General features: G+C 39.8%; 1 protein-coding gene across 3 annotated transcripts in view; it reads left to right on the top strand.

Annotated features, from left to right (window-relative positions):
• The window catches only part of sdk1b (sidekick cell adhesion molecule 1b), a 369,858-nt gene that overhangs the window by 224,963 nt on the left and 131,150 nt on the right, over nucleotides 1-13,745 (top strand). For 2 of the 3 annotated variants that reach the window (XM_054779326.1, XM_054779324.1), the window contains exon 6: nucleotides 9,308-9,334. The exons of the other annotated variant lie outside the window; for it this stretch is intronic. In XM_054779326.1, the coding sequence (XP_054635301.1) occupies nucleotides 9,308-9,334 (27 nt within the window). The remainder of the gene's footprint in view (nucleotides 1-9,307; nucleotides 9,335-13,745) is intronic. 3 annotated transcript variants of the gene reach the window in all.

Here is a 13,745-nt window from a genome sequence, read left to right as displayed (position 1 = left end):
TCTTACGTTTAAAAAGCGCCCACAAGTTCTCAATAGGGTTTAGGTCAGGTGAGGAAGGGGGTCATTTAATTATTTTTTCATTGTTAAGGTTTTACGAGCGAGCCACACAGTGGAATACTTTGATGCATGAGATCAAGCGTTGTCCTGCATAAAAATCATGGTCTTCTTGAAAAATGCAGACTTTTTCCAGTACCTCTGTGTGAAGAAAGTGTCTTCTAGAAATTGGCAGTGGGTTGAGAGTTGAGTTTAAGTCCATCTTCAACCCAAAAAGGCCCAACAAGCTCAACTGTAATAATTCCATACCATACCCGTACCCCACCTCCACCTTGCTGGCGTCTGAGTCGGAGTGGAGCTCTATGCCCCTTGTTTATGCAGCCTCAGGCCCATCCATCTGGTCCATCAAGAGTCACTCTCATCTCATCAGTCCATAAAACCTTTGAAAAACTTTCTTCAGATATTTCTTGGCTTAGTCCTAACATTTCAACTTAGGTGTCTTGTTCAGTGGTGGTCGGGTTTCAGCCTTTCTTACCTTGGCCATGTCTCTGAGCAGTGAACACCATGTACGTCTGGACACTCCAGGTAGATTACAGTTCTGCAATATGACAGCACTGGAGGAAAATGAGTTCCTGGTAACTGCACGTTTGATGTTCTCAAATATTTAACAGTTAATTTGCACCTTAACACATTTCTTGCCACCCTTTTGGGCATATGCAAAAAATGTTTGTTGGTTTTATGGTCACGATTTAATATCTTGGCAATTTCCAGAGTACTGCATCCCTCTGAAAGATGTCTTACAGTTCTTGACTTTTGAGAGTCAAAAACATTTCTGGCCCATTTTGCCAGAGGAAAATAAGTAGCCTAATAATTGTGCACAACTAATAAAATGCACATGACATGCACATGACATGCACATCACCTGGTATGCTTAAATCCAACAGGCATTCAAGTGTAGTCAGCTTGGACTTGTATGCATTAAATGGACGATTTGGTAAAAATACTGACTTGCCTAATAATGGGGCACATAGTGTAGGTCATAAATTCAAGTTAGGTAGATCTAAGATTTTAACTGACTTTTGTAAAGTCAAGCACTTCAGTGTTTTGAATAGATTTCTCCGGTGAGGTTTTTTTAATTTGTCAGAACACAGTAATCTGCTTGTGCGTGCACTGGTGACACTGCTTGCTAACGTTAGCTCTGTGCTCGCGACATGTTTTGCATTAAGGTGATTGTGTAGATCTGAGGTGTTTTGCTGATAAGCAAAGTCTTTGTTGCGCAATTTGCACGCAACCATGATCTTCCCCTCTGTGCTGGTACAGAAATATAAATGTGTGATTACATTTCTTAAAGTTCTTTTTTCAACACATTATTTGTTTTATGTAACTTGTTAAAGTCCAATACCTGCTTGAAAACTTACCTATATATATTTAAATATATTTGGTGACGCTAAGATGTAGCCACCTAGCATTGTTGCAACATGTGATGCAACCAAGTTTTCTGCCCTATTTAATTCTGCTTTGGCTATATCTCCTGTGGAATGCAGACCCTGAATTGGGACACATTGTGAGCAGATTCGTTATTTAGGTTAATTATTTATCTATTTATGGTTCCTCAGTCATTTATTTAGTGTGAATACTAAAACTCGACCATCTAGGCTGATACTTTGGTCGGTAGTTTTTACTAGTCTCTTACCAGAACAACTTATCAAACTTGGACTTTTTCCACAACAAAGGCAAAACCCTGAACAGAAAAGAGAAAAAAAAAAACAAAAAACTTTTGAATCTGATTTCATGCCTGCTTACTTGGCATGATAATCAGTGACAGCAACTTTCAGCATTCACTTACAATTTCTGCAGGAATGATCTAGTTTCTACTAAGATGAACACACACTGTGCTATATAATCTGGGCCAATTTTAAGTCAAATGCAGGTTACAGAGTTGAATGAGGATCAATTGTCAGCCCCCGACCAAAATATTGCCGCAATTCCTGGCGTGTCAACCATTTGGTTGGCAGCAACTGTCATCTTGCACAGTTGAAGCAGAGTTATGTCTGGATTTCTTAAATTCTGAGCCATTTTTTCCCATCACAGTGCCTGTTCAGAGTGGATGAACATGATGTACACATCACATTATGAAGAGCTTGTGTTTGTCTCTTTATGTTTCCGGCACAGTTTAGGGCATGACTGGAAAGCACATTGCTTTGTTGTGATCACTTTTGTTTATTATGAGTTAGTTCTCGCAAATATAAATGAAGTTTAGACAATCGCTGTCCAAACTGCTAAATTATATCAGTGCCTTTAGTCTTTTGTTTTTCACATTTCAAAAGCAAAAAAAAACCTGCACAATGGGTTACCTTGTTGACCTGATTTGCGGCGTTTACAAAAAATAAAGTGCACAAAAATGGCTGGTCGTCCAATGCCATGAACTCCATAATTTTCTTTGCAGTAGTGTAAGCAATTTTTTATGACATTCTTATTTTGCCGAAAGTAAACAGAATGTGGCACAAAGCACTCTTATTTTGAAGGCTGGGAGTGTGTTGTGTGTGTTGAGAAGGTCTTGACGGTTGCTAATGAGACTAGCTGTGTAAATGAATAAAGGTGCGTCCTGCAGCCGTGGCCGCCGTTCTTTATGTACACCAAACTTCCACGACATCAGAAGGTATCTTGAAAGCCTCGATTACAGTAGCTTTGCTGTTTTCACTGCTCATAAGCTCTAACAGTGGGCCTCTGCCTGGCTCTTTGCTTTGGCTAGCTTTAGCCTTAGGCTCTATTGCTAGCTGTCAGTCTGGCAGCGCAAAAGGGGACAGTGTCTGACTTCAGACCATTGTGGAGATCAATAATATTGGTGGGTAAGATTGGTTTTATACTCCTGTGAATATCGTAACTGGACTGTTCAGGTTGTCTTAGAAGACGTATCACCTGTCATCTGAGCAGATTTCGTGACTTCTTGAGACAAACACTAGCCTCACTAAATAGGACAGCTCTAGTCGCAGAGTTTGGTGCAAGATCCAAAGTATTTATCCTCTAAAGGAGGAGGCATATGCAGGCAGGAATGGTTTCGTGGTGTCAATTGGTGGTCATTAAGATACAATTGAGGAGGGCCTCTTCCAGTCAACGACAGTCGTTTGGGTGGTATAACCGTCTTTAGCATTTCATTCAGATATAATCATGGTCGAAACCAAGGTATCCGTGCCTTGTTTATTTGTTAGAGGCTAAGTGATTGAACGTTTTAGATGAAAGGACAGCATTGCATGTGGAAACAAGATGGTACAGCCGACCTCCCCCTGTGTTCAGATATGGTTTCTTAGCTTTAATGTAGATGGCTTCAGTCAGTCCCCTTTCACACCTTCTGTCTTCTCTGTCCAGAATGTGCTTTTGTCCTCAAAAGAAACCTGTTTCTGGTCTGTGTTGTGACATGCGCCTGCATTGGTTTCCCCAATGTAAAAAATGCTGCATTCTGGATGAGAGTCGAAACATCTTCTAAGACAACCTGAACAGTCCAGTTGCGATCAATTCAATGCCCTGAGAATCGGTTTTGTATGTAAGGATTGGCCGATCGACGATACTCCAAAATTAAGGAAATCGGCAGGCAGATTGATCGGTGCATGCGTAATATCTATGTAAGGTGGCGGCTTTCTGTGATTACTTTTGAAGAGCAATCACATTAGCTAAATGACATGTATTTATTATGCACACAAATGTAGCTGCTCGGAGCAATCGCATTCCAGTCATTCTTTGACTCTGCTACGTTGTGCGCATGGGAAGATGCCATGCCCTGGCCCACCTATTCCAATCATGCCGAACGTGCTTGAGCGCAGATCAGTGTGCTCACACTAGCCAATCGTGCCGTGCATTAGGTGTGAAGTAGGCCCACGCACGGTACGACTGGCCTTGTGTGAGTACCCCCTCAGTTGGTCTGTACACTGTGAGTGCAAACGCTAACTTTGACTATTCATTGCAGGCAATCAGCTTGTGTAGTGTGAAATGGAACTTCATTACTTCTAAAATCATAAACCGCTTCACAGAGTGAACATTTTTTTCCTCAGTTTTAATCAGAGACTTACAGTATGTGTATTTTTTAATTATGTTGACGAGATCAACACTTAATTGCTCAACACAACGGCCTGGCATTATATCCCAAGTGTGCTGTACCATCTGTTAACAAATGCATGAATCTAAGCTTTATGATGTTAAAGGGGAGTACATGTGGCTGTAAATAAATAGTGCTGATGAAGGGAAGATTTGAAGTTTACTACAAAAGTCTTGACATTTGGGTTTCTGTACAAAGGTGATTGACAACATACCACTTGGTCATGTATAATAGGCTAGAATTTGTGTGCGCCTGTGCTCTGCATGCTTGCGGGCATGATTGACATGACCAAGTGGAAAGTCAACCAGTGCTAGTGCTGGGGGCCGACGACAGGTACATGTAACCTGGAGTGAGACAAAAACACAGAGAGGAAAAATGTGAAAACTACATACCAGTATCTAAACCCACTCTTGAGCTTTTATACACCGTGCATAAATGATAGCTCTGCTCATCCCAGGGCATTTTTTTTCCAAAGTGAGACCTCTGGTGTTTAAGCACGCTAAGAATATGCCTCCTGCAGGAATCGTTCCGAGGTCTGAGGTCAAAACTGCTGCCATCCTATTATTTCACAGTTTTTTTTGTGTGTGTGTGTGTGTGTGTGTGTGTGTGTGTCTGTGCTCACAGTGCTTCTCTCCCTGAAAACCAAAAGTGTTTTGTCTATGTACTCAGGGCATAGAATCTATCACAACTGGACTGTTCAGGTTGTCATCGAATATTTTTTGTTTCTAATTTGAACTGAATTTGAACATCAGTTCATGCTCAAAGACTAGATAGGACAGCACTAGTCTGAGGGTATGGTGTAGAGAGGCCCACCCCAACCCAGAAGGTTTCAGTGTTTTGTGGTGCAAAACCAGAGTCGTTGAGATACAGTGGAGTGAGGCCTCTGCCAGCCAACAATAGCCTTTTGGGTGGAATCACCCCAGTTAGTATCACAATAAGAATGGTCGTAGACACACCTGAAAGCCAAACGTTGTTAGAGGCTATATTTTTTTATCTCTTTGGAAGGGATGAAATGACAGCACTGTATGTGGGAGACAGACGGTGTTGCAGGCCTCTCACGCCGTATGGTTTTTCAACCTTGACGTACTGTAGATGTCTTCCATTGGTCCTCTTTCAAACCATCTGTCATCTTTGTCCAGAAAATGTACAGTTTTGTCCTCAAAAGAGCGATGTTACTCTTTGACGTGTAGGTAGACAGCTGAGTCTTGACCCAAAGTGTTGTGACGTGCGCCTGCTCAGTGGCTGCTTGGTTTCCCTAATATAGAAATCAGTGCATTACTCAATGTACTGGACAGCAGAGACCAGATTGCTTTTCTAGGTATGGGGTTTCTGGTCTTTACCAGCCATTGCCTCAGGTTGTTGCCAGGTTTGAAGTGTACCGGAATGTTGTGATGGTAAAACATTCTTCTGACTGACAAACTCAGAAGAAATCTTGGTTGGGTCATCCCTTTACCTTAGAGAATAACTGTTTATATCCGACACTGTTTTCTCAGAAGACTCAGGCTGTCCGAGCTAGTATTTGAGGATGAACTGATGAAGCCTGCTTGGATGAGAGGAGAATGTCTACCAGGACAACCTGAATAGTCCCGGTGTGATTGATTCAATGGCCTGAAAATACAATGACTTGTATGAATGATAATATTCACAGGCTTAGGTCTATGTGGTTGATGTGAATTTCTAATGCAAGAAATGTGAATAGAGATGAGGGCTATGAGACTGACAGGGTATAATAGAGTGTCACGGGGTGTTTGTGGTTGGAGTTGGGTTTAAAACAGCTGCCAGGAAGAACAAAACTCACTGGTGAGGCTGCTACCAAGGTCAAGGGTTGTCTGGTTGTATGTAGATGGAAGGCAAGGCTGTGTGTGTGTATGTGTGTGTGTATCCAGGGGGGTTGTAAGGTTGCCTCAGCTAATAGGTGACTCACTGCAGGGGCTCAGGTCAACACAGTGAGACATGACACACATAAAACCCTGGCAACACACACGGAGTGAGGACATTGTGACCTGCTGCTTTGTCGTTCCTTCATGCAGCTTAATGCACTACACTGAATTCATGAATACAAATCATCCCAGAGGCTAAAAAATATTTTCACATCACATCAAACTGCATTTTGAAAACATCACATTATCACATTAGAACTTAAACAGCTTACAGAACCGTTTACTTGAACTCCACGTCACAATACTTGCTTGGAATGGCTACAAACAAATCCAAATATTTGAATTGAATCTCTGTGCTGAACTCCTGTTTACATGCCAGTGTACCAATGCAGTCTCCATGGATTACCTTTACTTTGCCTTAGCTGACATCATGTTAACGCCACAAATTAGTTGAATCAACAGTGCCTCTGCTTGTTGCAGCCAATAGTATATTTTGCCTGGGGACATTTTAGGATATTTATTTTTTTTTTTATTTTTTGTGAATTCAACGCTGTCTCAAAGTCCGCCAACAGCCTTATTGTTTGCCTGTCCCACAACTGAAGATGACTCAGTGTGACACATCGTTTGAATATTGAATTGTATGCCCGCCGCCCAAAGCCTGTATTTTTGTGTGTCTGCATTCAGTGGACTCAGCTGGAAAACAATAGGTGTTGGGTGCAACATCATTTTTTACATTGGGAAAATATTGTTTTCACCATCTGTGAACCTGTTGACATTAAAGCCAAATTAAGATTTAGCAGTGGAAGAAATGTATGAATATATTTTGTGGGCCAGTTACACATACACTCACTGGATAATTCATTAGGCATACCTGCATAATATAATGGCATTCAATACCACGTTGTGTCAAAAAGGTAATAACACTCAGTTTATTGACATTGTCAGAGAGGCATTCATTTCAGAGTACAGTTGTCTCTCACTACATTGTGGTTCGAACACCGTTCCCTCACTCTATTGCGTTTTTTTTTTTTTTTAAATAATTGATGAATAAATGAATGCTGTTTCCTGGTTGACTATGGCCTCTTATTAGTCAAAAAATAGACTAAAATAGACAAAGACAAGTCATATGTAGTATGTCGGTCACTAGGCGTCAGTAATGACACAAGACATTGATGATACATGTCATTACCTTACATTACTTAACATTGCATGTAGTTAGCCATGGCATGTCTGACATAATAGAGTGAAAAATGCTTTACTCCCACTCCATGCGGAAGTGGTAAGTTTTTGGCTTCTTACTTTGTCCTTCTTCCCCACTCTGTTTGGAACCCTTTCCTAGGTTTAGAATAACTAAATTGGAGGCTAACTATTTAGCTCAATAGCATACTATGCTTAAATCTCTGGCCGTCTCTTGTAACTTGTAACTGCAGGGATCCCGCAGCCTGCACATTTAGCAATGTTGTGTTAACAAAGAATAATAGGAGAGTAAAGGTGATTATTAGGGTGTTATTTCATGTCTACAGGCCTCTAAATATGGTTTAAAAAATTAGAAAGTCATAAACCGGTTTTCTATACTTTAACTACAAAAATATTCCATTTATTAATATTGAATTTTATTTCACAGAAATGCACTTACCGCAGCTGGTTCTGGAACCAATTAACCGCTGTAAACATGGGCCGGTTGTATAGTTGTTAATGTACTTGTAGAAATGCACTGCACCATATTGACAATGTTTCTCCTATTTTAGTTACCTTACTTATCGACGAGCAAATACTGTACTAGAGGGGAACACCTCTCTATATGATGTAGCGACTACAGTGGGAACTGCAGAGTAACTCACAAAACAATATTATTGCAATATTTTGCCAACAATAGTATCACAAAAGTGAGCGAAAGAAAACAGTTTGATTTCACCATTGAAAGGGTCCTTCACAATTTAGCATTATCAACTGTAAATACAGTTATTTGATTGGATTTCATTATGCTGTACAAGTGTATCTAGCATGTTAATAGATTTAATTTTTGCTTACATTCTGCTTAAATCAGTATATTAATATCATGTTGATGTTTTTATTTTTGCTCGTCAGCTGGTTGGCTTTTTGTGCGTGTGCATGTGTGTCACACACTGGGTGAACGTCAGGTCAATGCCAGTGTGATTCATCAGAATCTAATTTACAGGCCTGTTGCACAGTGTCCACAAAACAGATGCTCACATGCACTTGGAATATTCAAGCACTGAGTGGCTGAGTGTATGAATATTGGCGCATGAATAGGGATATTGTATTGATAGATGCTCAGTGAAATTAAAGTAAATTTTGGGCCAGTAAAATATCATTGCTGCCACTTCCCTACATACAGTCATGGAAAAATGTATTAGACCACCCTTGTTTCTTCAGTTTCCTGTTCATTTCAAAGCCTGATACAACTAAAGGTACCTTTGTTTGGACAAATACAAGAAATATCAAGAAAACCATGGAAGTAGCGAGATATCAGCTCTTAAATTACACTCTTATGAACTATACTGTATTTGTTATCATCATTATATGTATTATATATTACACACATGTGACTAATATAAGGTGAGGGAAGCCGATAGTATAAATTGAAGGTGTGGCAAAATTTGGTCGGTGTCTATGATTGTACAGTATATTAACTGAGCTTCTTTTTTTCTGTATTTAGAACAAATACTTGCAGAGGTGAACATAATTACATTTACTTTTGTTACATAATTGAGTAGTTTTTGTGCATTGAGGAAGTGTTGTGTTGCTGTTGTGGACAGCGCTCTGGCAAAATGTGTGTGGTGTTGGAATTGAGCACTGCTATTGGTCTGTTAAGGCTGGCAATTAACTTTAACAAGAGTGTCAGACTCTGTGTGTCTGTCAGGACGCTACATTACTGACAAACTGTTACTTGCACAATATCACCTTGAAGCGTATGTTGCAGGTGGCTGAGTCTGCATTAATGTTGCGCTGCACTGAGGCACCAATAGTGTTGTTTTGGGGGGAGGGGTTGTTTGTATGTTGTTTGGTCCAGTTACTACCGTTTACATCGACACCGTTGTAATTACGAAACCAAGTTTTGGTAAGCATCCATAGAAAACAGTACTGATAGATCGGCATGACAACCACCCTGCGATAAATTCTGAAGGAAGAAGTCAACATATTTTATTTTGCCGTTCCATTCATAAAGATGTTGCATCATTAAAGAAGAAAACAAAAATGACACCTATTATTTTCCTTGAAATTGAGTAAAATATCGTATTACTCTTGCCACTTGTGAATAGTTGATGTCCTAATATTTAATACTTTATGTTCTCCTTTCCCACTTTCTTTTCATTGACAGTTGGCAAGGAGAGCCGAGGGTCAACAGGTAATGCTGATGTTCTTTTTTTTTTTCTAACCCACTATTCCCATTTAGACAGTGAGAGCTTCCATTAGCTTAATACTTGTGGCAGGCAGCACTGCAGCCTCACAGCCAGCATGGGTAACTTAACAATAGAAAAACAAACACAATAGACACATGCATTTCTTGTTGTTTGAAAGTGTGTAAGTAAATGTACCATCAGACTTAATCAAAAACTTAACACAATTCACAAAACCACACATCCAAACTGCAAAATACCTTAAAATACATTGTATTACCTGCAAAATGTAGCACTGTATCCAAAACTACATATCCCATGATCAGAATTACACTTTTGCACCAAACAGCACACACTTCATATTACCAGATTTTTGTCTACCCAGCAACACACTGATGGACATAATGAAAAGAACTCTCATCTTTAGTATGCTTTGGAATAATACTAAAATTGTTTCTATTGTAGCAAATTCTTCAGATTATTCACATGCACATAAATATTTGCAGATACACACATGCTTTATACATTTCTAACAACATTTTTTCGTCAGTGTAACATATACACAGCAGATATTTACATTGGAGTAAAAAAATATGCTCACAAAAAGAAGTAAACTGAAAAAGAAAATTGCAGAAAATACATATAGAAAAAATAGGCAAGAAACATAATTCCACAGCGTTTTGCCACACAGCTGGACTGGTCACAAGGTCTGGCCCACATCACAGGCTATATCTTCTCTTGTCAGACACGGAGGTAAAGAAGCACCTTGAGTGTCTTTATCCATCCCTGAATGGCACCCACATCAACCTCATCACACTCCTCCTGAAGGGTTGCCAGGTGTATACCTTCCATACCCAAAATAACTCCCCTGTGGTCTTTTCATCGTGCTTACTTCCTGATTGAAGTGCTAACAATTAAGCACTGACGTGTTTGGCCTGGTGACACATATATTGGCCAATTAGCTTATGCATTGTCATTTTGAATGCCAGTGTTTGGAAATGGAAAACATGTAACTTTATGTCCGATTGTTGTGTATTATACAGCTGGGATCGGCTCGAGCATACCCACGACCCTTGTGAAGGCAAGCGGTATTGTATAAAAAAAACGGATGGATGAATGTTGTTTTATCCAGGGAACCGTGTTCAGTGCATTTCCTTTTTTTTCAATTGCTTACACACAAAACCTTTATGTAGCACATAATTTCTCAAACCTTTCAGTCAAACTTCACAACTCCACATCAAATCAGCAAAACAATAAGCTAATTATCAGCCTTGACACACTTTTCAATTTAGCTTCTAAGCTTGTGCATATCAGTGCACACAATTCTCTACCTAACACACAAAAATCTATCAGGACGTAGCTTGATTTCCAATTTCAAACACAACCAATCAAAATGCCACAGTTATTCATCAGTGCCTCAGACTCTACCCTCACATGTGCAAGCAATAATTGCTTTACAGAACACCAATCAAACACTGTCTGACACTGGCATCGTGGTGTTCTGCACCACCATGCAACACTATGCCAGGTAATGGAGGACGCATGAGGTGACATCGATGCTCCAAGGGTGGATACGCCACAAAAATCGTCTTTTTCCTCGATGTTTGGCAAGAGAAAATATAGAATGAAATGTGGAGGAAGTATGCTGGCCAGATCCAGCCCGGAGGAGAGATGGACCCTAAATACACACCCAACTAGCACTCCCTTATCAACACACACACACACACACACACACTCACACACACAAACACACACTTTTTCATACAAATCTGTTATTTTTTGGCTGCTGTACCATCATATGTGGTGGTTGGTGTACATTGCTTTGTTTTTTTCTTCTGTGCTGTACAAAACTGATTTCACAACAGCAACTGATTTATTCAGGAATTTTAACATGTTTGGTTCCAATATTGCAATATTTGCATGTTACTGTATTTTCACTCTAATATGGCAATATATTAAACAATCCATAAAAACAAAAGAGCTTTAGATTTAGAGCAACGTAGTGTAAATGACATATATAAGTATATAATACTATGGTAAATGTGTTTATGATGTCAGGCAAATGCTTGCTTTAGAGATATGTTTCGAATATTTAGAATATTGTGTTTCATTTTGCAAGAGATTGGGCACTTTTTGAATTTCGTTTGAGCAATAATTGATTTTGCATGCAGAGCTTTGAGAAAAACAGATAGAGATTTGAAATTGTGTGGACGCAATTGAAAAAAAAATGTAAAAAGTTATTTTAAATTACAAAATGATTGTAAAGCAGAAAATGTGTTTTGACTTTTAGAGACTTGAGAAGAGGTTTTGCTCTCTCGCGTCACTAAGTAATTGTGCTGTGCAAGTCATTTTAGTGTGTTAGCAATTGGGGAAAAAAACTGTTAAGAGTATTACTTATTGTGTTTGTTGATGATGGCCGACTCATACAGGACCTGTAGTTTGTCTTATTCTCTTTAAGTCCCATCAGTCAGTTCACATGTTATGGTGGGGATGTGATTTATGGCCAACACTGTTAATTGGTGGCAAGTCTCTGACCTCATTACTCACTACATTGAAAAACCAAGGTCAGTGAAGCAAGCAGAAGGGAGGAACTGGCACACACACTCCCAGGTAGACCTTCAGTGGAATCACAGTATTCATTGAAGAGTAGGTGAGGAAACCCAATTGGGAAACTTATACCTGATTAGGTTTAAGAGAAGGTTTACAGTTTCTAAGTAGCTCTTTCCTAAGGGGTACACAAGATGCATGTTATGTGGCTCTGGCAAGGCGTTAGTGTTGGAGTATTTCCAGGCTGACTGACTAAGACAGCTTCGTTTGATCAGTGTCTTCTGACAACGTCACCTGAGTGTGTTTCCTGTGCCTTACCCTGAAAACACTTCAAAGTGCCGGCCTTTTTCCCTTCGTAGGTATTTTACCACTACAGAAGGGCTTCCAAAGTTCAGTGATGCTGGTTGACTTTCAAGTTACTGTAATTTTAAAACAAATCATCTTATGTGAATGAATTTGTTCCAGTATATGATCATCATACAACCTTTATTAACTGTGGGGGTAATGCTTTAAGTTGGGATGGGGATGATCCGATCCAGTATCTGTTTTGGGTTCCGATACCAGTGTAATTTATGTATTGGAACCAATAACACCTGCAGAGATTTCCGATCCATGAGCCACATCTGTGGCTTGTTGTCGTCAGCAAATGTAGTGAGAAGAATATCAGCAAACATAGCCAAAGGAGTATCAGTAAAGGTAGCTGTCGTCACACATGCACTGCCGCCGTCCTCATCACTCGCACCGCACACACAAACGCTCTACATGACGTGTTCACAGTTCAAAATTGTCAGATATCTCCACAACACAAGCTTTCTGGGCCACAGCAGCATCATACTTGCCTGTAGAGAGGACAAAATCAACAATAATGATAATGTAGTGTTGTCTGAATGCACCAGGCTGAGCTTGTGTGAGTGTGTGTGTGATGCTGCATATGTGAAGACAGCTATGCTCGCTAATATTTATCCAGCTACATTTGTTGATATTATTGTTCTGTTTTTGAATATTAAAGCAAACAGAGCCTTGGTATTGGAATTGTATCAGCAGATACCCAAATACAGGTATCAGGATCGTATCGAAATTGAAAACATATGGATTGGTGCATCTCTAGTTTTAAGTAACATTTAGTATGGCTAATGCTAATACAATCATAAATAGCAGTTAACTACAATATAATAAAACTATCAAAGGAAAACTATTTCCCCTCCTCTTGGCTAAAACAAAACAAAACAAAACGTAAATCTGCTTTATATCATTTAGTTGTGCAGTGAGCTAAAGTCTCACAATATGTTCTGACAGCTGTGACATCACACATTATGATCTTCGACGTTCCAATGTTTGTTTGACTTTTGAGGCATATTTTTCCAGGAAAATGTTGGTTGAACTGCCGTTCCAGTGTGTTACAAACCCTGTGTATTCCTGATGGAGTATACGGCGTAAACAGTTCTCTTACACGTCTTCTGGTCTCTAGCTTTTTCTGTAAGCTGTCATCGCTCCCATGAGCTTACATCTCCTTCCTGGTCTAGTGCCTCTTGAGTCTGGATCACTGTTGTCCTTTGGTTCGTCCTTATCCACAGACCTAGGTTTGGCATTTTATTCCATCATGTAAGTACGATAACCACCTTTTAATGAAGATGTGGATCTTCTTTTAAATGATTTTGGTGACTTTTCATGAACGAGTCTTTCTTGTTTTAAAAAAAGCACACGCACACGCCCTGTTCACACTGTGCTGCATGCCAGGCCATCCAACTTGTTTAGATCCGCTCACTTGCCACCCGGATCATGACTGCATATGCCCATTGTTGTACTATAAATGTCTTCTGAGAGTAGTTTAATTGACTTATATTTTATTTAGGACCCACCAGCGGATGTCAA

This window comes from Dunckerocampus dactyliophorus, chromosome 6 (assembly GCF_027744805.1).
Source record: "Dunckerocampus dactyliophorus isolate RoL2022-P2 chromosome 6, RoL_Ddac_1.1, whole genome shotgun sequence".
NCBI classification, from domain to species: domain Eukaryota; kingdom Metazoa; phylum Chordata; class Actinopteri; order Syngnathiformes; family Syngnathidae; genus Dunckerocampus; species Dunckerocampus dactyliophorus.
Note: the sequence above shows the minus strand (reverse complement) of the source record. Positions and strands in the feature narration are given on the sequence as shown.